This window comes from Arachis duranensis, chromosome 3 (assembly GCF_000817695.3).
Source record: "Arachis duranensis cultivar V14167 chromosome 3, aradu.V14167.gnm2.J7QH, whole genome shotgun sequence".
NCBI classification, from domain to species: Eukaryota; Viridiplantae; Streptophyta; class Magnoliopsida; order Fabales; family Fabaceae; genus Arachis; species Arachis duranensis.
Window position 1 is genome coordinate 30459022 of NC_029774.3, and position 26150 is coordinate 30485171.

At 33.6% G+C, this 26150-nt stretch overlaps 3 protein-coding genes and 1 pseudogene across 6 annotated transcripts in view; 3 read left to right on the forward strand and 1 right to left on the reverse strand.

Annotated features, from left to right (window-relative positions):
* LOC107478439 (homogentisate 1,2-dioxygenase) overlaps positions 1-2648 on the forward strand; it is a 6101-nt gene extending 3453 nt beyond the window's left edge. Inside the window, exons 5-9 of the mRNA XM_016098584.3 lie at positions 11-186; positions 306-375; positions 488-642; positions 980-1063; positions 2137-2648. Of these exons, the coding sequence (XP_015954070.1) occupies positions 11-186; positions 306-375; positions 488-642; positions 980-1063; positions 2137-2346 (695 nt within the window). The 3' untranslated portion in view covers positions 2347-2648. The remainder of the gene's footprint in view (positions 1-10; positions 187-305; positions 376-487; positions 643-979; positions 1064-2136) is intronic.
* Positions 2649-11785: 9137 nt separating this feature from the next.
* Positions 11786-11904, forward strand: LOC127745888 (uncharacterized; annotated as a pseudogene).
* Positions 11905-12224: 320 nt separating this feature from the next.
* Positions 12225-14196, forward strand: LOC107478510 (transcription factor bHLH51-like). Its single transcript, XM_052258229.1, has 3 exons — positions 12225-12297; positions 13102-13347; positions 13811-14196. Exons 1-3 carry the CDS (start codon positions 12225-12227, stop codon positions 14194-14196), a joined length of 705 nt encoding a protein of 234 aa, XP_052114189.1.
* Positions 14197-16808: 2612 nt separating this feature from the next.
* LOC127745692 (uncharacterized) lies at positions 16809-18472 on the reverse strand. Of its 4 annotated transcripts, none has more exons than XM_052259000.1 (3): positions 18182-18472; positions 17557-17775; positions 16809-17129 (listed from the first exon to the last, which is right to left on the reverse strand). In XM_052259000.1, exons 1-3 carry the CDS (start codon positions 18378-18380, stop codon positions 17122-17124), a joined length of 426 nt encoding a protein of 141 aa, XP_052114960.1. In that variant the 5' UTR covers positions 18381-18472; the 3' UTR covers positions 16809-17121. The 4 variants fall into 4 exon arrangements, 3 of the variants coding, with proteins under 3 accessions (XP_052114960.1, XP_052114959.1, XP_052114958.1); XM_052258999.1 differs by having other exon boundaries at positions 17533-17775; XR_008007056.1 differs by having other exon boundaries at positions 16809-17782.
* Positions 18473-26150: the final 7678 nt, after the last annotated feature.

Consider the following 26150-nt stretch of genomic DNA (forward strand, 5'->3'; position numbering starts at 1 on the left):
TTCTTTTCAGGTGCTAATGGTCTTGCATCTTCAAGGGATTTCCTTGTTCCTACAGCATGGTATGAAGATAAATTCAATCCTGGGTACACTATAGTGCAAAAGTTTGGTGGTGAACTATTTGTTGCAGTCCAGGATTTCTCTCCCTTCAATGTTGTTGCTTGGCATGGTAATTATGTTCCATATAAGGTGGGTTGCTCTTGTAGCAACATTGTTTCAAGAGAATGTTATCATTTCAATCTTCAACATGTTATTTCCAATTTTTTAGGGGTAATAATAATTTGGCAAATCTTGTTTTTGCTTTGTAGTATGATCTAAACAAATTCTGCCCTTACAATACTGTTCTGTTCGATCATAGTGATCCCTCAATAAACACTGGTACAATCTCTTTACCATTATTTTTTTTTTCCAAGTTTTAGACTTTCCCTTAAACCACTTGTCTCTTTTTCGTTCCTTTTTCTGTGTTCTGACAATTGTTTTGTATATGCAGTACTGACTGCACCAACGGATAAACCTGGGGTGGCATTGCTTGATTTTGTAATTTTCCCACCAAGATGGCTAGTTGCTGAGCACACCTTCCGTCCTCCATACTATCATCGCAATTGCATGAGTGAATTTATGGGCCTCGTTTATGGTGGCTATGAGGTAACTTAGATCTAAAAGAAGAGTAAATGGTCAGTCCCCAGCCACGGAAAATGGGAGAAGCATTAATCGATACTCCATAGGCTGGGATACCAAAAGGACTAATATGTTTCATCCATTTTAGTATTTAGAACTGCACGTTAATTTATTTTGGTTAGGGATTGAATTTTCCCTAAAAAAAGACAAGAGTCAAGTGTTTAGTCTAAAATAATCTATTTTCATACATTTCTGTATTTTTTTTCCCCAGCATTCTGAATCACTGTGCTTTACATCTGGTGATCGTGAGGCAAAATTTTGTCTCTGTCTGTGACTAATACATTATACGAATTTGTTTTTTAAGGCTAAGGTCGATGGATTTCTTCCAGGCGGTGCAAGTCTTCATAATTGCATGACTCCGCATGGTCCTGATACGAAGTCGTATGAGGTATATATATGTCGTTTTCTTGTACCAAGATACTAGATGTACTTATTATACATTGTCCTGACTCCTGATATTTATTTATTTATTGATTTATTTTGAGTATTGAATCTTTTAACAAGGTATAAGATCGAGTAGCATAAGTATGCCAACCATCTATCCTTCTATCTATCTTATCTATCTATCTTATCTACATAAAAGTTCATACCTATATTTTCTTGCAATTACAGAATGATATCTCTTTTACTTATTCTATTATTGCCACATAAACTCTTTTGCCAGGTTGTAATTTTTACAGAATTTTAAATTTATTTTTATTATTATCCTTTCTCATCTAATGACATTTACTAGCATTATCTCCTAATTAATAATGAATTTAATGCTATTATTAGATTATTTTCTAAAAAAAAAATTTTCATATTATTTATTTGTCATTAATTAATTCTATTTATTAAAATATTACTCTATTCTTATATATTTTGCATTATAGATAAAATAATCTATATATTATATTTTCATATAAATTTTTTAATTTTAAAGATAAAATCATAAATTGTGAAGTTAATTGGTATTCAATGATGTTAAGAGGAATTGTTGCAAAAATACTTAGATTTATCAAAACCAAATAGAAAAAAAATACTTCAATATATATATATATATATAAAGTATTGATTGATCGAATTAGTTTTTATTATATTATTATCAGTGTAAATCTAGTTGTTATGAAACCCAGCTCAACCCATCCCGTTGTAGTGCAAAACTCAAGTCGCCCAATCTGGTGTGACTCTTCCGGGCCATGTTAATTTTTTCTTTCTTCTTAGAAAGAAGAACTTCGTATCTGTTTTTGCTTTTATCTCACCTCGTTGACATTATCATTCGGTTTTGAACATCATAATGTGTTAATTGCTAATTATTTTTGGCATCTAATGATATTATTTACATTTTAATATTTTATATTTTCATATATTTATTAATTATTATCATGAACCAGTATCACGTCTAGGTCAATGACCTTTGATACCTATGATAACAACCAAAAGAGAAATGAATAATAATAACATGTATTGGTGCACTTACAGGCTACGATTGCACGTGGGAATGATGTAGGACCTTCAAAGATCACAGAAACAATGGCTTTTATGTTTGAATCGTGTTTGATACCCCGCATCACTCCATGGGCTCTACAATCACCATTCTTGGATCATGATTATTACCAGTGCTGGATTGGCCTCAGATCTCACTTTAATCAGAAATCTGAAGTCCCAAACCTGCAGAATAATGGAGAGTAGGGGATTCAAAAGGTTGTTGGTGATCCATACAAAACACACAAAGGAGGTTAGTGACAAAACAATACAGGCAGCCGAGGCTTGGGTCCAGTGGCATTATCAACTGCCTCAAAGAGTTGCACAAAGGTTCGAATCCAGAGTAAGCTCAGGATAATAGTGTGTGTATGTCTCTGTATACAAATAAATGCGATAATATATAGTATTGTGTTTCACTTACCTTTAGAAAAATAAATGTAAAAGCTTATAATAATGAAAAATGATCCACAACCAAGTGATTTATCCAAGTCTAATCAAGTAATTTTTCTTGTCGTTTTTTTCGTTATCGTCGTTGTTATCGCTGTCGCTGTCGCTGTCGCCGTCGCCGTCACCGCTTCCTCTTTCTTCTCTTCTCTTTTCATTTAAATTTCTTTTTCTTCTTCCTTTTCGTTATCGTTAGAAAGTGAAACCAAAAGATAATTATGAAAAATTAAAATTAAAAAAAATAAAAAAAAAGATGAAAAAGAAGAAAAGATGAAGAGGATAAAGAGAAAGAACTTTAAATTATGTAGAATTTATTAGAAAAATAACACTAAAATTTTTTAATAATAACATCAAGATATTTTAGTTTTGATATTGAAACTTTAAATAAATTTCAGTATTATTTTCGTTTCCAATAAAAGTTTAATCCAATAAGAGTGAATCCATTCAACTAAATAAAATTACAATACATGTTTATTCAAATCTAATATGAGAAGTAATTATCCTAAAAGAAGATATAAGAGCAAAACAAAAAAAAAGAAAAAAAGAAGAATAAGAAGCAAAAAAAAATACACTAGTAACAAAGAGATTTATGTGTTTTGTAACAAAATTTCGATGTTAAATTATAAAATTTCGGTGTTATTTTTGTTTATGGTAAGAATTTAATCGAATAAGTGTAACTCAAAAAATTTTTATATCACGTTATAAAAATTTTGCATAACTCAAAACTCATCTTCCCTTTCTTTTTCTTCGTTATTATCATATTTTTTTTAATTTCAATTTTTCATATTTTTTTTGTTTTTCCCTCGTAACAAGAATAAAAACAAGAAAAAGAGAAGAAAAAATCAAACAAAAAATAAGAAGACATACATAATGTTGCAAACATCACTAAGAAGAGGGAAAAAAAAGAAAAATGCAGCAATATATTATGATAAGAATGGGACGTGGATGCCCATTCCCATACAGAACTCACATTCTCAAAGAAGGAATAATAATTAATGAATGTTGAAATTGATCCTCCTCGTACATGTATAAATAGAGGCCTTTGCCTCCGAGAAAAGTAAGCAAGTAATAAGAAATCTATTCCCTCTTTATGTTGCAATCAAATACTCTTCTCCTTATATTTCTACTACAATTCTTTCTCTTCTTTTATTTTATAAGTATTTTAAATTCTATTTTCTATTACTCTTTTACTCTGATCAAATTTTTAGGAAGATTCAGGTAACAATTTTTCATTATGTCAAAGCTCTCTCATCTTGAATTCAATGCTCTTGATATATCTGGAAACAATTATTTATCATGGATATTAGACGCTGAAATCCATCTTGATTCAATGGATCTTGGAGATACCATTAAGGCTGAAAATAATGCATCCCAGAAGGATAAAGCCAAAGCCATGATTTTTCTTCGTCGTCATCTTGACGAGGGATTGAAAAATGAATATCTCACATTAAAAGATCCTGCAGATCTTTGGAAAGACCTCGAAGAAAGGTATAATCATCAGAAAACGGTGATACTTCCTCAGGCCCGATATGAATGGACGCACTTGCGTCTACAAGATTTTAAATCTATAAATGAATATAATTCTGCAATGTTTCGAATCACCTCACGAATGAAATTATGTAGGAAAAAGATAACTGACCATGATATGTTGGAGAAAACTTTCTCAACCTTCCATGCCTTGAATGTGCTCCTACAGGAGCAGTATCGAGAAAAAGGGTTTAAAAAATATTCTGAGTTAATTTCTTGCCTTCTTGTTGCTGAACGCAACAATGAGTTGTTATTGAAAAATCATGAAGCGCGCCCAGCTGGCGCCGCCCTATTTCCTCAAGTAAATGCGGCAAATCATTACCCCAGAAGAGGTAAATGGCAAGCTTTTAATAACAAGAAAAATTATGGAAGGAAAAAGAATTATTTTTGGTAACAAGAAAAATTATAGAAGGAAAAGGAATTATGTTCACAAGAAAGGATCTCACCAAAAGTGGGATAAAGAAAGAAATAATGGGCAAAATAAATCAATTGAGGATAAATGCTTCTGTTGTGGTGGAAAGGGCCATTGGTCACATACCTGTCGTACCCCAAGGCACCTAGTTGATCTTTATCAAGCATCCCTGAAAAAGGATGACAAAGGAAAGGAAACAAATTTTGTTTCAAATGAGGCTGAGAACTCCACCACTCATTATGATGTATCTGATTTCTTTAAGGATCCTGAAGGAAATATTGGTCATTTGATCAATGATGGAATAGTTTAATATGTGGGATTGTTAGGTATCCATGTAAATAAATAATGTAAAGAACTTATTGTTAAGTTTTATTTTCTATGTATTTAAGTTTCAAATGTGATGTACATAAATAATGAAATATTAATGTTTATAAATTTTGAAATCATTAAATGTCTTATGTTTTAAAATAAAATTTTAGTATATGATATTATTGTTGTGTACAGTGTTTCTTAGGAAAATAATTCCAATCAACATTATTTTATATACAGTGTTTCTTAGAAAAATAATTCTGATCAAGTATTCAATTTAGCTGTGCATACTACTCATTTTATTATTATTTGTTTTTGAAGAAAATGGCAAGGATATGTAATGAAGATGTATGCCTTGCGGATAGTGCAAGTTCGCACACTATTATCAAAAGTGATATATATTTTACCCATCTTGTGTCAAAAGAGGAATATGTTAATACTATTATTGGCTCAGGCAATGTGATAGAAGGCTCCGGAAGAGCTATAATTTTGTTTCTTGGAGGAACAAAATTTATAATAAATAATGCACTATTGTCTACTAAGTCTCTAAGGAACTTCTTGAGTTTCAAAGATGTTCACTGAAATAGATATCATATTGAAACTATGAATGAGAGAAATCATGAGTACTTATTGATCACAACTCATTATTCAAATAAGAAGGTTATATTAGAAAAGTTACCCTCACTTTCATCTGGATTATATTATACCAAAATTAGTGCAATTGAATCACATGCCACTGAAAACCAGAAGTTTACTAGCTCAAATGAGTTCATAACTTGGCACGACCGATTGGGTCATCCGGGAACAACCATGATGAGGAGAATTATTGAAAACTCTCATGGACATTCACTAAAGAACTAGAAGATTCTTAAAACTAGTGAATTTTGTTGTGTTGCATGTTCTCAAGAAAAGTTAATTTTAAAGCCATCACCAGTAAAAGTTGGATTTGAGTCCCCTGAATTCCTAGAAAGGATTCAAGGTGATATATGTGGACCTATTCATCCACCATGTGGATCTTTTAGATATTTTATGGTCCTAATAGACGCATCTTCGAGATGGTCACATGTGTGCTTATTGCTAGACCCTTACTTATGAGAACAAATCTCCCAACCTCGGTTTGGGGGCATGCTGTTTTACATGCCGCAGCACTTATTCGTTTGAGGCCAACGAGTTATCATCAGTTCTCTCCTATGCAATTAGCTTTTGGCCAGCAGCCAAATGTTTCCCATTTAAGAATATTTGGGTGTGCGATATATGTTCCCATTGCACCACTTTCTTGCACCAAAATGGGACCCCAAAGAAAATTGGGGATATATGTTAGATATGATTCTCCCTCTATAGTGAGGTATCTTGAGATACAAACTGGAGATGTATTTAAAGCCCGGTTTGCGAATTATCATTTTGATGAATCAAAATTTCCAACATTAGGGGGAGAGAAGAAGCTTCCTGAAAACGAGCTTAATTGGGATGCATCATCCTTGATGCATTTAGATCCTCGATCAGAGCAATGTGAACTAGAAGTTCAAAAGATTATACATTTGCAAAGAATAGCAAACGATTTGTCTGATGCATTTTCCGATACAAAGAGGATAACTAAATCTTATATACCAGCGAAAAATGCCCCAATTCGAATTGATGTCCCAGTAGGACAAGTAGCCACTGAAGCAAATTCACGCCAGAAATGTGACAGGCCTGTCGGTTCCAAAGACAAAAATCCTCGAAAGAGAAAAGAGGTAAATAATATTCCTGTTGAAAAAGACATAGTAAAAACACCTGCAGTTATCCAAAATTCTGATATAACGCCAGAAGACGTTCAGGTACCTGAAAATAGTGAAAATGATGAGATCTCGATAAATTATGTCTTTACAGGAGAAAAATGGGACCGAAATAAGACAATTGTCAATGAAATATTTGCATATAATGTGGCATCAAATATCATGCATGAAAGTAAGGATATTGATCCAAGATCAGTTGAAGAATGTCGACAAAGAAATGATTGGCCAAAATGGGAAGCAGCCATGAAGGCTGAATTAGACTCACTTGCAAAACGTGAAGTCTTTGGACCTGTAGTCCGTACACCTGAAGATGTAAAACCTGTTGGATATAAGTGGGTATTTGTGAGAAAACGAAATGAGAAAAATGAAGTTATGCGCTATAAAGCCCGACTTGTGGCACAAGGTTTTTCACAAAGGCCCGGTATAGATTATAAAGAAACGTATTCCCCTGTAATGGATGCGATAACATTGCGTTATTTGGTCAGTTTAGCTATATATCATAAACTACATATGCATTTAATGGATGTGGTAACAGCATATTTATACGGCTCATTAGATCGGGAGATATATATGAAAGTCCCTGAAGGACTAAAGATATCCAAACCATCTAGTGAATATTCGCAAGGGTTATACTCAGTCAAATTGCAAAGATCTTTATATGGTCTGAAACAATCTAGACGAATGTGATATAATCGTCTTACTGAGTATCTGGCCAAAAACGGATTCAAGAATGATGATATATGCCCATGTGTTTTCATAAAAAAAACTACATCTGGATTCATTATAATTGCTGTGTACGTTGATGATTTAAATATAATTGGGATTCCTGAAGAGATTCCAACAATTATAAAAACTCTAAAAGAAGAGTTTGAGATGAAAGATCTTGGAAAGATTAAGTTTTGTCTCGACCTGCAGATCGAGCATATAAAAGGTGGGATCTTTATTCATCAAACAACATACACAGAAAAGATCTTGAAAAGGTTTTATATGGATAAGTCACATCCATTAAGTACCCTAATGATAGTAAGATCTTTGGATGTGAAAAAGGATCAATTCCGTCCTAAAGAAGAAAATGAAGATATCCTTGGTCCTGAAGTACCATATCTTAGTGCCATTAGAGTGCTAATGTATCTTGCTAATAATACGCGACCCGATATATCATTTGCTGTGAATTTACTAGCAAGATATAGTTCCTCTCCAACCAAAAGACATTGGAGTGGAATCAAACAAATCTTTCGATATCTTCATGGGACAGTTGATATGGGATTGTTTTATCCCTATGGATCCAAGTCACAATTAGTTGGCTATGCAGATGCTGGATACTTGTCTGATCCACATAAAGGGAGGTCTCAGACAGGATACCTGTTTACATATGGTGGAACAACTATATCATGGAGATCCACGAAACAGACGATTGCTGCAACATCCTCTAATCATGCCGAAATACTGGCGATTCATGAAGCTAGTCGCGAGTGCTTTTGGCTGAGGAGTCTGATTCAATATATTCTGTCATCATGTGGACTGATTAATCATAAGATAGCTCCAACTGTCTTGTTTGAAGATAATACATCGTGCATTGCTCAACCTAAAGGCGGATACATCAAAGGTGATAAAACTAAGCATATTTCTCCCAAATTCTTCTTCACCCATGATCTTCAAAATCAAGGGACGATTGATGTCCAACAGATCCGTTCAAGTGACAATCTGGCAGATTTATTCACAAAGTCACTCCCAAGATCCTCCTTTGAAAGATTGGTACATGAGATTGGGATGCGTCGATTTCGAGATATTAAATGATGTCGACAAGAGGGGGAGACTGTACTCTTTTTTTCTTGGTCAAGTTTTTTTCCCATTGGGTTTTTCTTGACAAGGTTTTTAATGAGGCAGTCCTCATCACAAAGGATATTATACTCTTTTTCCTTCACTAAGGTTTTTCCCACAAAGTTTTCCTTTAGTAAAGTTTTAATGAGGCAATAATCCTAAATGGGCATCCAAGGGGGAGTATTGTGATAAGAATGGGACGTGGATGCCCATTCCCATACAGAACTCACATTCTCAAAGAATGAATAATAATTAATGAATGTTGAAATTGATCCTCCTCATACATGTATAAATAGAGGCCTTTGCCTCCGAGAAAAGTAAGCAAGTAATAAGAAATCTATTCCCTCTTTATGTTGCAATCAAATACTCTTCTCCTTATATTTTTACTACAATTCTTTCTCTTCTTTTATTTTATAAGTATTTTAAATTCTATTTTCTATTACTCTTTACATATAATATTAATAGCCATATTAATCATCTTTATTATATTGAGATAATAACAATAAATAAATGCAATTCTCTCTCTCTTTATTTTTAATACTTCTTTCTATTTTTGTATATATATACACAATACAACATATAATATTAATATATATATATATATATATATAAATATTATTGAGCTAATTATATTAATAATAGAGTCTTCTATTTATACATCTTTATTTTATATTTAATATATTTTTTATTTATTTTACAACACAATAAATAGTAAAAGAACCATGATGACAAGCAAATATGTGAAGAAGAAGAAGAAAAAGAAAAAAAAGAATGCAAAGAACAAGAAGAGAGCAAAAAAGAATAAAAAGAAGTGCGAGATATGAAAAGATAGCATGTTCATATGCGTTAAAACTCATTTTTGTTGGGTTTAAACTAATTTGATTGGACTTGGTTGTCAAAAAAATTAAATGTATAGTATCACTCTGTAAAAATATATGAGTTGAGCCATTATGTCAACGAAAAGGTTATTAATTAGCCAATTGTCAATTATGAATATTTAGTTTCTATAACTATATAAATTTATTTTCTCACCTTTAATCCAAAATAATTTTCTCACCGTTCACTTTCTCCTTTGCTTCGATTATTCTCGCATCCCGAAAATAATAATTTCTAAGTAAATAGTTATTGTGGCACTCCAAAAATTTTGATTTTGACAAAACGATACTCAAAACATGATAATAACAAAATAACTCTTAAAAAATATATTTCGTTTAATAAAATGATCTAAAAATGTAGTTAATGGTTAATTTATCTTGTCAGTTAATTTATTCTTACCTTCTCTTGTAAAATTACTTATTTATCCCCTCTTTCTCTTATTGCTATTATCTATCATCATTTTTCCCACTCCTTCACCACTATACCCATATCTCAGTCCACCTCCTTTGTCACCCCCTATCTCCACTTCCACGACCAACACCACAACCCCAATCTCCACTTAACTTACTACTTCTATCCCTAGTCCCTGTCACTATACACATCATTACAGCAGTCACACCCCACAAATCCTAAATCACTTTCTCATTCACCATTCACTATTTATAGTGCCTCCGTTCTCTATATACATCACCCATCACTCATTACTGTTCTCTTCTCTCACACACTCAAGGCTAACACAATGTCCATCATTCACTATGCCTCAAGCTCTTACTCTACTGTCTGTAATTTTCTGTGCTTGAAGTTCTGTTGTCCGCATTTCACTGCACCTCAAACTCTGCCGTTTGTGATTTACTGTGCCTTAAGCTCTATTGTCGTCTCGTCTCGTGAGTTTTACAATCATCAAGTCTCATGTCTTCGATCTTCCTTCTCCACCAGCATCGTCGCCTTCATCTGTTTGTGACTGACACACCGTCTTCTTCTTCGAGTTATGTGGTGTTGTCGTCCTCTTCACCAATCCCTGCTCTTCGTGGTACCATTTATGCTTCTATATTCTTTGTTTTTTTTTTCTTGGTGTCCATGTATTCCTTGATAATAATTCTTCAGGTAGTGCTAAAATTTGTTCCTTCAAATAGTTATTAATTTATAGCACGCATATTCTTTTTGGTCATGTGCACTCTTGGTTTTCAAACACCACTCCTGTGAGAAGGATACCTAAAAACAGAACTTCAGGCCAGATCCTCATCAGGTTCCCATGAACCCCGCAAGGCCTCGCAGAACGAATCACTCGATGCCAAGCCGCATGCATATGACAATTGTGTGCATGTAAATTGGCATGCGTGATCTTACCAATACTAATGCATTAGATGTCATCAAAACTCCGCAATTAAATCAATTTATTGTGTTGAGCTTGTTTGTTAAAAAAAACTCCATATTAAGCGTGTTTGGGTGAGAGTAGTACTTGATGGGTGACCTCATATGAAATCCTTGTGTTGCATCTGTTTTTCTTTTTTTTTCTTTTTGGTCATGAACATTCTTAGTCTTTAAACACCCATATGAAGAGGAGGATATCGAAAATCGGGGTTCCATGGCCAGATCCTCGCCAGGCTCTGGGGGGCCGCAATGCCTTGCTGATTGAATTACTCGATGTCAGATCGCAATGCTTATAACAATTGTGTCCACATGGATTGGAAAGTTTGATAATACTAGCAGTAATGGGTAATGGATCAGATCATATCAGAACTCCGCAGTTAAGCAGGCTTGGTCTAGAGTATTAGTTGGATGGGTGATCTTTTTGGAAGTCCTCATGTTGCACCATTTTTTTGGTGATGCATACTCTCAATCTTTAGACACCACTCTCGTGAGGAGGATTCCCAAAAGCATAACTTCATAGCCAGATCCTTGCCAAGCTTCCATGGGCCTCGCAAGACCTCGAAGATTGAATTATTCGATGACGGGCCACATGCTTATGGCAATTTTGTATGCGTACATTGGCAGGTGTGATAATTCCAGCAGTAATATTCCAGATCCCATTGGAACTCTATAATTAAGCGTGCTTGGGTGAGTGTAATACTAGGATGGATGACCTCTTATGAAATTTTGTTGTACCACTTTTTTTTTGTTTTGTCATGTGCACTCTTGGTCTTTAAATACCATTCTATGCAAGGAGGATACCCCAAAGCGGTGTTCCATAGCCAAATCATCCACAGGCCTCCATATGCCTCGCAAGGCCTCACAAATTGAATTACTCAGATGTTGGGCCTCATCCTTATGACAATCATATGCGCGTACATTGATAGGTACGATAATATTGGCAGTAATGACTGGATACCATTAGAACTCTTTAGTTATGCTTACTTGAAAAAGAGTAGTACTAAGGATGAGTGACCTCTTATGATGTCTTCGTGGGCTTGCAAGTCCTCACAAATTGAATATTTTGATGCCGGACCACATTCTTATGACAATTGTGTGTATGTTCAATGGCAGGTGCGACCATACTTGTACTAACGCATCATATCCCATAAGAACTCAATCGTTAAGCATGCTTGGGCGAGAGTAGTAATAGGATGAGTGACCTCCTGCGAATTCCTTGTGTTGCACTTCTTTTTCCTTTTTTTGGTCATGTACACTCTTAATCTTTAAACACCTCCTGCAGAAAAGGATACCAAAAAGCGGGGCTATGTGGTCAAATCTTCGCCAAATTACTCAATGTCGGACAACATGCTTATGACAGTTGTGTGCACATAGATTGGCAGGTTCGATAATGCCAACCGTAATGCACCGAATTCCATTAGACACCACAGTTAAGCGTACTTAGGAGACATAGTACTTGGATGGGTGACCTTTTAGGAAAACCTCATGTTGCACTGCTTTGTTTTTTTGTTCATGTGCATTTCCAATCTTTAAACACCACTCTCGCAAAGATGGTACCCAAAAGCAAGGCTATAAAGGCAGATCCTTGCCAGCCCTCATGGGACCCGCAAGCCTTGCAAGATGGTATCAATACATTCAAGCACTGAGCAAGCGGGACGAAAGCCTCTCGACCTTGCCAGGCAATCTGTAACTCGTCTAACATTCTCAGTCATTCTTTTCATTATTCAGTCTTTCATTCATCTCTTTTATTTTGATACTTCAGTCCTTCATTCATCTCTTTTATTTTGATACTTCAGTCCTTAAACCTTATGTCTTTTCTCTGTAACTTCTCTTAATTCACTTTCTTGTCCCTTTTTCTAAAACAATTCCTTCTGTATTCATTTTCTATTCTCTGCTTTTCATATGCCTTTACTCTTTCTCTGCTTACTCTTTATATCTTAATTAATCTTTGTCATTTTCTCTTACAATGCCCTAGATCTTTTATGAAGAGAACCTCTAAGTCTTTGGCTTTAAAATTGTTTTTTACATCTTTTACTACAATTACTGTTATATTTCTTAACTTTTACATTACTTACCTTTCATGTTTTCATCTCTTATTTTAATTTTGTTACCTCCTTTAACTTTTGAATATTAATCTTTGATCATAATACTTTAGTTATTTATATGCTAGTCCCTAAGGTTTAGTTAATTATATTTTAACTTTTCAGCTATTGAACTAATTACCAAGGTTGCGAGAACCGGACCGGTCAATAAACCGGTGAGGTCACTGGTTCAATGGTTCACTAGTTCGACCGGAGTTCAACCAGAGTTCAACCGGTTTAATTAAATATTAAATAAAATTATTAAAAAACTTAAAATAATCTTAAGTATATAAATTCAATAATTTCTAACTTAATAAAATTTAATATTTCACATAATAAATTATCCATTACTCTGCACCAAACAGTAACAATAATTCTTCCTTTTCAGTACCAACACAGATAGTGTCTCATGCCTATGACTCAGCTTTTGCCTCTTTTCAATTCCAATATCCATGGCCTTTAGCCTTTGAAGGGTTTCCAGAAGATAGAGCTGCAAGTGCTTCTAAGAGCCATAGCCAAGCAGAGAAAAGAAGAAGGGACAGGATCAATGCACAGCTTGCAACTCTTAGAAAACTGATTCCTAAGTCTGATAAGATAATATTGTTTTTCAAAATTCATATTCCAATATTGTCATAGTTAGTTACTTCTCTCCTTTTTAGCAAAGCATATTGTTTACTTTTACTTCTATCAGTTATGCTATTCAGAGTTTAGATTTTCTTTTTCATCCCTTGAATTCTAGCAAGAAAATAGAAATTACCTACCTTAGGAAAATGACATGATATGCAAGGTATCATTAGTTTATGCTATTAATAGCTTTAATAGGTTCCATGATAGAACTTAAAGCATTTGAATTCTACTTCATCAACTTTGATAGATAGAGAACTAGAGAAGCTATACATGTTTTTGTTTTCTAGACTGCATAAATTCCATAATTGATTATGCTTTCAAAATCAATTCAACTAGAAGTGTAAGAGTAATATAAGTTCAACTTTGAATTATGCCGGAATGAATACTACAAAAGCAGAATCAAATTAATTAAGTTTTGTTGCGGATGCAGATGGACAAGGCTGCATTACTAGGGAGTGTAGTAGATCATGTGAAGGATCTAAAGCGAAAAGCGATGGATGTGAGCAAAAGCATCACAGTTCCAAGTGAAACTGATGAAGTAACAATAATAGAGTGTGACCCTGATCAAGATGAAAGCTATGCTAAAGTGAAGATACTAAAGCACAACATTGTAATTTCAGTTTGCTGTGATGATAGACCAGAACTTTTCAGTGAACTCATTCAAGTCCTAAAAGGGTTGAGGCTCATAAATCAAGATCAGAACATATTTAGAAGCAGCAAACAGCTAATAGAAGCAGCAAAACAGAAGCAGCAAAACATACTCAAAATAAAAAACATCAGAAAATCAGAATCCAAAATCAAGAAGGCAACATAGAACAGGCGAGTTCATAGAACTTCAAAAAATCAAAATCCAAAATCAAGAAGGCAGCATAGAGGAGACAGGAACAGAGTCTTACCGGCGAATGAGGAGGCGGGCTCGGCCGGTGGTGCTCGCGGCTGCTATGGATGGTTGTGGGTGGCGAATGAGGAGGCGGGCTAGGTGACGTTCGGCGATGAGGAGGCGGGCTCGGCCGGTGGTGGTCGCGGCTGTTGTGGATGGTTGTGGGTGGCAAATGAGGAGGCGGGCTAGGTGACGTTCGGCGACGAGGAGGCGGGCTCGGCCGGTGGTGGTCGCGGCTACTGTGAGTGGCTGTGGGTGGCACTCGTGGCCTTTGTGGGTGAATGGAGGCTGGCGCCGAATGCACTTGGGGAGGGGAAGAAAGGGGAGAATGGGGGGTTACTCAGATTAGGGTTAGTGCTTTGGGACTTTCGCGTATGCCTTTCTTTTTTTAAAAAAAAAAGCCAAAACGACGTCGTTTGGCTAGTGAAGTTGCAAACCACTAAACTGTCAAAAAACCGAACGGTTCTTCTGATTCGCCGGTAAATCGCTGGTTCGACCAGTTTTTTGCCAGGCGGTTTTTCACGTTATCCGGACCGGTTAGGTAACCGGTTCCCGATTTTTCCGATTGAACCGACTGATCCGGTCCGATTTTCAAAAGCATGCTAATTACACTTTCAACATTGAATTTCACCAAGTTACATTTTTCTTTAATTATTTACGAAACCTCGTTGTATTGTACCTTGGCGCCTAGTACTCAAACCAGCGCTTAGCACCTTTGAAGCGTGAAAATTGTTGTAAAACATAGGCGCCTAGTGCCCAACACTGAGCACCCATCGCCCAGAGTTTTAAATAACAGGGCGCCTAGCGCCCATGAAATTTGCATGGTTGGGCACCCAGCACCCTAGGAGTTTATATAGTTGGGCACCCAACACCCATAATGTCCTAGAAGAAGGCATCCATCACCCACGTATTCACATAATTAGGTGCCCAGCTCCCATGATATCTCAGGGTAAGGGTGCCCAGCACCCAAAGGTTTTAACCATCCAGTATCCATCAAAACATCACATAAACACCTAGTTTCAAGCGTTCAATAATCAACAATCCACCAAGCATAAAAATACAATTAATTCATAATTAATTTACTGAATCTTAGCTCTTTGTTTTTGCTTACAAAAACCGGTTTTTTCTTTCGGTGATGTTTGACTATCTTCTTTCCTAATTTCCAATTAAAACCAACTTATGAACTATGATATACATGATAACCAAATTCTCATCGCAAATTCAGGAAGGAATTTCTCACCTTGACAAATTTAATACGGTTATGAAAAGAAAGAATAGATGAACAATTTAATTGGTTTAGAATTTTCATTGGAATTTTAGAATTAAGAGACCGAACTTTTAAAACTTAAAGGTTATGGCGTTTTCAACTTTTTCTCTCTTATTCTCCTCTCTCGAAGTCACATATGAAGAGAAAAAAGGAAGTAGGAGGTGGCTTTAAGATCTCGTACGAAGAAAAGAAAGCAAGTAGAAGGTAGCTTTCAAGAAAAGATCGTGAAAGTTATAAGGTGTGATTAATCAAAATTAATTAATAAAATATCAATATAATATAATATTAATATAATAAAATATTATTTAGAAATATTATTATAATTAAAATATTATTATTTATTTTTTTGTATATTTAAAAGGTTTAATTATTTTGTTGGTTCTTATAGTTTTGCAAAATTTTCAATTAGATCCTTATACTTTTTTTCCTTTTAATTGGGTTTCTATACGTTAAATTTTTTTTCAATTTATTCCCTATTAACGTTAAACGTCAAAAAAATATTAGTGAATTGTGAAATTATTTTTATACCCTTAGGGACCTAATTAAAAAGAAAAAAAATATAAGGATTTAATTGAAAATTCGGTGAAACTATAAATATTCAATGAAAGATATTCCTATAATCCCTATTCAATGATTCTAAGACATGAAAAATATTTCTATAATCCCTTTTATTTTGTCACTATCATTCTTTTGCTTATGTATATACAAATTGTACCAAAAATACTTTTTCTTTTTTTTTTCCGACTTTCAAAATACCTTATCTCAAGAACCTAAAAAAAAAAGAAAGGATAAAATGAAATAGAAATAATAGTAATAAACATATATAAAATTCAGTTTTCATCCTTCAAGTATCGATTATGGTAATGCATCCAGTTTACATAATAAACTTTACATTAATACTTAAAAACATACTTACATCTAGTTTGGAATTGAAAGAATGCATCCACTAATTGATATTGTATACAAATAAACAATAATCGATGTAAAATAAAATACTACAATTTTATATGCGCCCTTTAGCAAATGGGCAAAAGATTATCACTATGAAAATCCATGCTATGCCTAATGAATGCAAAATTGGGTGACTTCAATTCAATAGGTAACTACTCATGCCTGTCTAAGAACTTCACTATAACGACTGAGAATGCCGCAAAGCCAGCACAACCAGCACATGTTGCTTTTGGACCACCTATCAAATACTTGTCCGGAAGGAACCATTACTACATAATTAGCTGCTACCTCAGTTACATTACATAAGGTATATTACCAAAGGAGTGCGTATAGAAATGAAGTTGCATTTGGTTAGATACAAATATGTTTGATTACACTGAAACAGAGATACAGAGAGACATAGCATAACAAAATCATTGTTCCCGTGTCTTACATGTTGCTTAAAATGCGAAAGTGTTCTAGTTCTATATTTTCTTTTTCAATAATTAACTTCGAGCAGAATAGATATTATCTATCTTGTATTGCATATAAAAAAGAACTGAACAAATTAAAAGAAATTTTACACCTGAAATCCAACTGGGGGACTAGGACCTTGTCCAACTTTAATATCCTTGTATTGCAAACCTGATTCAGTAGTTACCTTAGGCACCTTCATTGCATAAAATGTTCAAAGTCAACATTAGTCATTTAGCTATGGGTATTCCAAGTAAAATCCATTGTTACCATGGTGGTCATTGATCAAGGGTCTTAAAAATGTGAATATTAAAACTTAAGTGCAATCACATAGATTGGTTATTAATAAATTCTTTGTATGGTGCACAAATTCTTTGAAAATATAAGAATGTCTGCTATTCCTTTAAGAATGATAGATTCTATTATCAGCAAAGAATAGCTTAGATACTAATAATGCTTTGAATTCCCAAGATTTATTTGAAGAATTTCTCTTAAAAAATAACTGACATTTGAAAAAGATGCTGACTAACATTAGTAGAAACAGGAGATGCAATGCAATTACATCAAATATCAAAACATTATTAACAATTTACAACAACCATTATTAGCAATTTACAACAAACCAGCTCCTTTGGCTTCCAATGAACCAACAAAGAGGCTTGAGATTCCCAAAGCCAATCCAAGAGAGTCTCTGCGAGAATTGGTATTAACCATAGCAGCACATTCAGTTGTATTTGAGGCCTTTGCTTTTACCACCGATCTTCGGTATTCCGGAACCAAGCATCGAAGCCTATCAGCAGCAATGCTTTGAGGATTGCAGCCCAAACTTTTACAAGTAGAACCTGTATGCTTTTATGACAATGATCAATTGAACTCATAATCAATTAATTATAGATAACATACATAATCAAAACTCATAATCAATTCAACTCTCTCAAAGGCATTTAATCAAACACCTTATCTCCAATCTCACCTCTTTCCTTATTTCTAACATAATCAATAGATTACAGATAAAATACATAATCAGAACTCATAATCAAAATTTTTTAGCACAATCAAAACTAATTTTAGCAAACTAAGCTTCATAATTAGATCAATTGGTTCTCTTTGTCATTTAGAATTGGAAGAGGATGCCATTTGACTACTAGTTATTTTAAGCATAGCATTTCTCCCGTTCTTAGTGTAGTGAGAGGAAGACATTATTGAGAAGAATTATTATCCAAAACTAAAACAAAATTCAATCATCACCTGTTGTTGCAGAACCAGTCCAGACAGCAAAATGCGGAGTCGAGGAGCGGCGATTTGAGGCAAGGCACCGCGAGGCGCGCTGAGGCAAGGCGGGACGAGGGGATGCAATAGGCAAGGCGGACGAGTGGAGCAGAATAGAGCACATGTGGGCGACGCAGAGGGACAATGACCACCCAGCGACGGACGACAACGACGTCATGAAAGACGGTAGCAGAGTGCAACGGAGGAGAAATCCAATTGGAAACTTAGGAGAATAACCTAAGGATAGTTAGAGTTATCTGATTTTGGGAGACAAAAATATAAAGAGTATTTTTGGTATTTTATAAAAATAGAGGTGTTTTTAATTAAATTTTTTGAATAAATTATGAGAATATTCGTTTGTTTAACGGAATATGCTGTTATTTCAAACGGTTTTATGACAATAAGGACTAAATTAAAAAAAATAAAAGTATAGGGATTAATTAAAAGAAAAAAAAGTATAAGGACCTAATTAAAAATTTTGCAAAACTATAAAGACCAATACAATAATTAAACCTATTTAAAATTAGTTCATTAAACGAAATCTAACCGTGTCACTTGAATTTTTAAAATTTTTAGCCGTAATGACTCGAAAATGCAGTTTTCCACTAGTTTAATAACTGATAGTAACTTAGCAAGGTGCTTGATGGCAAAATACCTATTCCGTAGAGGTTCCCACTTTGCAAGATCTCTAAAAAAATTTATTTAACCGAAAACTAGGCTGTTACGTTCCTAAACTTTGCACTATTGCTAACTCTCAAATATCTTAACAAAATGTTCATGAATATGTCACTTACCCCTCTTTTACTAACTCTATGTCTTCTGTTAATAGAGATTCAGTTTCAAATGGCCCTCACCCTACCATTAATTCTAACAAAGCCTCACACACGCATCAGACCTTCATTCCAATACTAACAATAATAACATATCTTCTGAGGTCATATCCAACTCAGTCTCTCCAAATCTTATCCAATTTCTGGAACTGAAACACAACTCCCCCTCCTCCTACTTTTACTAATCCTTTACCAAGAAATCAGCATCCTATGGTTAGTAGAGCAAAGGATGGCATAATTAAGCCAAAAGCTCTAGTTACAATTAAGCCGGACAACAAAATTGAGCCAAAATTGCCTAAAACAACAGTTATAGCTCTCACTATCCCTAATCGGAAATAGGGCTTTGATGAAGAATCAGACTTGGACATTGGTGCAACCACCAAAAAATTTTAAAATCATAAGTTGCAAGTGGGTGTTTGATGTCAAGAAATTGCCAAATGGTGAGATTCAGAAATTCAAAGCAAGATTGGTGGTACAAGGCTTTTATCAAAGTGCAGGTTCTGATTTTGATCAGGTATTTAGTCCTGTGATTAGCCCAGCTACTCTGAGATTAATACTTAGCATTTCTCTTTCTAGAGATTGGGTGGTAAGACAATTCGACTTTAACAATGCTTTTCTTAATGGAGACTTGCATAAGACTATCTTTATGATACAGCCTATTGGATTTGAAACTAACTCAGATACTCAAGTTTGTAGGTTGAACAAGTCTCTTTATGGACTCAAACAAGCACTAAGAGAGTAGTTTCTCAAACTGAGCATCACTCTTCAATCTTTTAGATTTCAAAGTTCCAAATATGACATGTCTCTCTTTATTAAGTGTGGTGTTAATTCTGTTATTTTTATCTTATGCTATGTTGATGACATAATAATTATAGGAAATAATTCAATTGAGATTGATACGATGATAAAGAATCTTGATAAAAAAATTTCATTAAAAGACTTAGGTGAATTGAGATATTTTCTTGCTATTGAAGTGTTGAGAACAAGTAGTGGTAAGCTATATTTAACACAAACTAAATACATTAATGATCTTCTCTCAGAAATAGGCATGCATGATGCTGCACCAATGCCAACTCCTATGCTCTTATCACTTTAACTAACTAATAGTGGCTCAGAATCTTTTGAAGATTCCAAGTTATATACATCTTTTGTCCGCTCTCTTCATTGTGCAACAATAACTCGCCTTGATTGAGCTTTTGCAGTGTGTCAAGTGAGCCAATATATGCATGATCCCAGGCTGTCTCATTAGAAGACAGTGAAACGCATTTTTGAGATATCTTCAAGGGACAAAAGAATATGGATTAGTCTTTCACAAGTGTCAAGAATTTCGGGTATACAGATTCTCAGACTCAGACTAGGCTTCGGATCTTGAGGATCGAAGGTCTGTGTCTTGGTTTTGCATTTTTCTTGGAACAAATATTCTTTCTTGGTCTTGTAGGAAGCAAACCACCATTAGCAGATCCTCAACGGAAGCTGAATTCATGAGCTTAGCAGATTGTGAAAGTGAAATTGTTTGGTTTAACAACATGCTGGCAGAATTATTGAAAGTGGCTTTGGCAACTTCTCCTACAATATTTTGTGACAATCTTAGAACCGTTCTACTGATAGCAAATCCAGTCTTGCATGCTAAAACCAAGCATTGTCAAATTTATATTCAATTAATCAGGGACAAAGTCAGGTAGCAAGCACTTCAAGTGGTGCATATCTCTGAGAATGAGTAAATTGCTAATGTTTTGACTAAGCCATTGTCAGCTGTGGCTTTCGAAAGGTTGAGGTGCAAACTGAGAGTTGTTCACAAACCAAATCTCAGTTTAAGGATGGATATTGATAATAGAGCTAAAATTGAGGAGAAGTCTGAGTCCTAGCTTAATTTTGAAAGCCTATTATAACTAGTCTGTTATAGCTTAATTTTGAAAGATATAGTTTGTTAGTGTGTGTGCAGAGTTAGTTTTGGAATTTTGTTATAACTTCCTTCACTTCCAGCACAATTATGTATCAAATATATATGCGCCCCAGCATCGGAGCTTGGGACATTTAAGAAAAAGCCAACCAACAAAACTAGCCAACGTGTTTAGTTTTTTATTTTTTTTCTAAATTAATTTTTTATTGAAAAATCATGTTTTGGACTAAAATATCAACTTTTAGTGAAATTTTTTGCCTTTTAACAAGTAGGTTGGAATTTGAGATATTTTTATTAGAACTCAAAATATTTGGATTGGATTGTTAAAAACACGTTAATAAGAATAGAGTAAAGTATTATTTTCTCTTCAATGTTTTGGGTAAGTTTTAAAGTTGTTCCTAATATTTAAATCATTCTATTTAAATCCCTAACATTTCAAAATCATTTTAATGTTGTCCTACTGTTAGTGATTTATTAATAAAATTGACGACTGGACAAAATTGAAACAATTTTAAAACATTAAGGACTGAAATAAAACGAAAGCATTAGATACAAAAGCGATGCATTACTCTTAGAAAAATTACCAAATCAAGCAAAATAAAAATAAATTTTAACGGAATAAATTGCATTACAAATTCAATATTTTTATTCATCATAGAACACTTCTAGAATGACAAGTAGATAAACGAGCGTGTCAACACGCACTCTACTCAATGGTTTCCATAGTGCGCTTTGCGTTACTCCTCCTTCTCCTCTTCCTTCTTCTTCTTCTCTTTCTTCTTTGCGTTTTTCCTCATTTTTCTTCACATGTTTCATATTTATCGTCGTTTTTTATTACTGTTGTTGTTGTTGCTGCATTTTTTTCCTCTTTCTCTTTCCATTGATTTTGCAATATTATGTATTTTTTTTGTTTGATTTTTTTCTCCCAAGAAGAAGTATGAGAATATGAAATAAGAAGATGAAAAAGAAGAATCAGCAGAAGATGAGAAAGAGAAAAAGTTTTGAATTATGCAGAACTTATCAGAATAAAAATACACCCAAATATCTTCGTGTTGCACTCGAATATCTTCATGTTACACTCAAATTTATAGCAAATACAGAAAAATATTTCCTCTAATGCTGCATTTTTTTCTTCTTTTTTCTTTATTTCTTTCTTTTAGTTAAATGAATGTAAGTTCATCATCTTTCAAGTAATTTTACAGTATTATGTGTTTCTTCTTCTTCTTTGTTTGATTTTTTATTTTTATTCTTGTTAAGAGAGTAAAACAAGAAAAAATTAGAGAAGGTAAAACAAAAAGAAAAAGATGAATAAGAAAAAAAAATTGTGATGATGATGAAAAAAAAGAAGCAGCAAAAGGTGAGGAGAAGGAAAAAGAAGAGTTTTGAATTATGTAGAACTTATCAGAATAAAAATACACCCAAATATCTTCGTTTTACACCCAAATATCTTTGTATTATACCCAAGTTTGCTGTAAATACAGAAAAATATTTCCTCTAATGCTGCATTTTTTCTTCTTTTTTTCTTTATTTCTTTCTTTCTTTTAGTTAAATGAATGTAAGTAATTTTGCAGCATTATGTGTTTCTTATTCTTCTTTGTTTGATTTTTTTGTTTTTATTCTTGTTAAGAGAGTAAAACAAGAAAAAACCTGAAAATATAAAACAAAAAGAAAAAAGATGAATAAAAAAATGCAGTAGAAGATGAGAAGGAGGAGAAGGAAGAATTTTGAATTATGCAGAACTTATCAAAATAAAAATACACCCAAATATCTTCGTGTTACACCCAAATTTACTGCAAATACAGAAAAATATTTTCTCTAATGCTACATTTTTTTTCTTCTGAATTGAGCCACACCTCAACCACTTGATTGGATTCAAAACAATAATAAATTTCGTTCTGGTTCAATTGACAATCTGAACATGAATTATTCATTATCTTCAACAACGAGATAACTGATGATGAAGGAGAAAGAGAAAAAGAAAGGAGGAGAAGAAATTCCAATGAAAAAAGAAGGAGGAAGAGGAGGAGGAGGAGGAAGAGGTGGTGTCGTACATAGTTATATTTTTTACTCACATCTAAGTAAATTGATTTTTTTTAGTTTTACTCGTCATGAAATATTTGTAGAATGACGAATACATAAATTTGCGAAAAGAAAAGCATGGTACATATATAATAAAGTATAAATTATATCTTTTCTCTCTAATGTACCAAAATTCTTTAATCATTTAATGTTTAATGTAGTTAAACTTTATTTTTAATTTTAAAATAAATTTAAATTTATCTTTCAATAATATCAATTTTTATGGTAGATAATTATTCAATTATTTTTTTAATTGCATCTAAATAAATTACTCTTAATCACATTATTTTTATTCTAAGTAAATTTATTGTTCATTAAGAGAAAAATTAAAAAATAAATTTAACAATTATCTGTCATAAAACAAATTGAAATTATTGAAGAAAAAAATTTAAATTTATTTTAAAATTAAAAATAAAATTTAATTAAATTAAACATTAAAGAAGTTCGGTATATTAGAGATAAAAAGATATAATTTATACTTTATTATATATTTACATGCTCTTTATTGTATATACGAGTAAAAATCTTGAATAATTTATTGTATATACGAGTAAAAATCTTGGATTTGAAATGCAATTCATTCCGTTGATATTCGCTATCAATTTATTTGATTTGGTAATTCTTTTTAGAGTAATGTATTATTTTTTGTCCCTAACATTTTTGTCTTATTTAAGTTCCTAATATTTTAAAAATATTTCGATTTTGTCCTACCGTCGATTTTATTAACAGATCACTAACAGCATGACAATATTGAAACGATTTTAAAACGTTAGAGACATAAATAAGATAACTTAAACATTAGAGACAACTTTAAAACTTATCCTAAATATTGGAAACAAAAACTACTTTATTCATAAAAATAAGAAACAAGAATAAGAAAAAATTTGAATGAGATATATAGGTCAATCTATTTATTTCACGAACCAATAATTGAGTCAAACATGTAAAACATACAACTCATTTTCAAGATATTTTTTTTAAATCAAAAGTTCGCTCATTTAAAGTTGTTAAACCAGTCAGGCCAACTAATGCAACCTATTTTAGCAGTTCTAATTAAAATATCGTGATACCATTATCAAATAACGTGAATGAATATAATTTCATTGTTTTGAAAAGTATAAATAGAAATGAATATAAATTTGGTTCTGAGGGAAAAATTTACAAAATGGGTAGGATAAAGAAAGGAGATTTGAATTCAAAAATCTTTTTCATGGAAGAATATTTTATTGAAATGGTTTTAACTAGGAATAAAAGGAGTAAATACCAACTTGGTCCTTATTCATTTCTCCGAATGACAACACGACTCTTAACCAAAAGCACGATCTATTTTGGTCCCTGATCCTGAGCTTTGTCTAGTCTTTTTGTCACTTTTACGGCGAAAACTTGACGGAAATTATTGATGTGTAGAGGCAAGTGGGTGATATGGATGGCTTGGGTGATTACGTGGAAGATGGAAAGCCACGTGGCTAGATGAAATGGACAGGAGCCTATCTGTCCTTGTCCACAACACACAAACGCCATCATTTTTTAGGTTCTCAGGTGTCTTTATTAGACGAGTCTGGTCGTCTCTCTCCTTTATTTTGTGTATGGAACCCATACCACCATGAACAATAGCAGAGAACGTGGGAGTGGAAGAGATACGTCGATCGATCAGGGTAGGAGTATTTCTGTGAGCTCCGTTGGCAGTGCTGGAGTGAGGAAGAAGAAAAGATTTGTTGCCCCAAAATGCAATTGTGGGATTCATGTAATTCTATTCATGTCGTCAACACAGTCGAACCCTAATAGACTATTCTTTGGATGCCCATATTTCAAGGTATGAAATAATTAGTTATGTTCTTATTCCTGTTTAGATCTGTAGCAAGCATCTCTTCATTGTAATTCTAATTTTTCCATTTTTTACTATGCAGACTGCAGAATCTCATTGCAAATATTTTCTATAGCTGGATGAATATGTTTCACTATTTAAAGAGGAACAAATAAATGATTACAGTCTTTATGGTCGGAATCCAAAGCAAAAACATTTGTTGGTGGCAGCTGTTTCCATGGAGGAGAAAGTGATTAAGTTAGAGGACAGAGTTTCTGGCTTAGAGTTGCAGATAAAAAATTCTAGACATGTTAAGTATATTAGGGATTTTAGTTATCCATTGATGGCTCTTATGTTTGCCTTTGGAGTTGTATTTGCAAGTTATCTCCAATAAATTGGATAGCAGATAATAAGTCTATGATGTTGTTTTTGTTTTAGACATGTCTGTTGCTGAAATTTCTATTACCTAAGAGTGTAATCTGATTTTATTGAATGGAATAGTTGTGTTAGTTGTTTGAAAAAGATTGACTGTATCAAACAATAGAATGTGTTAAACCCCAATTCTTGTAATCCATGAAAACCAATCCAGTAATAACTAACAATAATATGTAATATTAACAACTTCATACAGTTACCAAATTGTCAACAGCTTGTGCACAAGGTGACTCCAAAAGTGGGCAACATATAGTCTTATGTTTATTGGTCCTTAATTCACACAGGCTATCAAAACAGCAACCAAAAGACTGTTTATTGTGGCTGTATGTAAACTAGTTTATCAAAAAGACAGCATCTACTTGTTACCAGATAAACCTAGGACTACACTTTTATTTCTTCTTAGGAGGCCTAAATCCAAGAGTGGGAATGAACTTGAAGAGTCTTGATGCAGTCTTGGAAGTTGCTGCGGCCATTGTCTCGGCACTAAGTCCATCTTGTTGACTTGGTTTAGGCACCTTTGATCCAGTAGGAGTATTAATCTCATTGTTGGATGGAAGCTATGTGTTGATTGGAGTGGGAGGCCTGAAGTAAGGTCCAATGATTGGAGGACTCTGATTCACCATAGAAGTTGGAACAAAGGTGGAGGTGGTTGGTGGTCTAACAATTGATTGCTTCATCCTTTGTGAAGGTGGAGGTGGGTTATTCAAATTAGGTGTCTCAGATGCTCCCTGTAAACAAACAGTAATTTATTATGTGAAACGAAAAATAAAATTAAGACATTGCTATTTATAATACAATTGTGATTTAGATTACAACCTCTGGTTGGAGAGCAAATTGTGAAAGAGGAATTTCATCTCCTTGTCCCACTGCTATGCCTCCCTTTGGTGTTGATTTAGGTAG

Coding starts and splice junctions, on each gene's coding strand:
- LOC107478510 (XM_052258229.1), top strand. CDS start 12,225: ATGGTACCCAAAAGCAAGGCTATAAAGGCAGATCCTTGCCAGCCCTCA. Junction 12,298..13,101: donor CCCGCAAGCCTTGCAAGATG/GTATCAATACAT, acceptor AATAAATTATCC/ATTACTCTGCACCAAACAGT. Junction 13,348..13,810: donor ACTGATTCCTAAGTCTGATA/AGATAATATTGT, acceptor TGTTGCGGATGC/AGATGGACAAGGCTGCATTA.
- LOC127745692 (XM_052258999.1), bottom strand. CDS start 18,380: ATGACGTCGTTGTCGTCCGTCGCTGGGTGGTCATTGTCCCTCTGCGTC. Junction 17,776..18,181: donor GACTGGTTCTGCAACAACAG/GTGATGATTGAA, acceptor AAAAGCATACAG/GTTCTACTTGTAAAAGTTTG.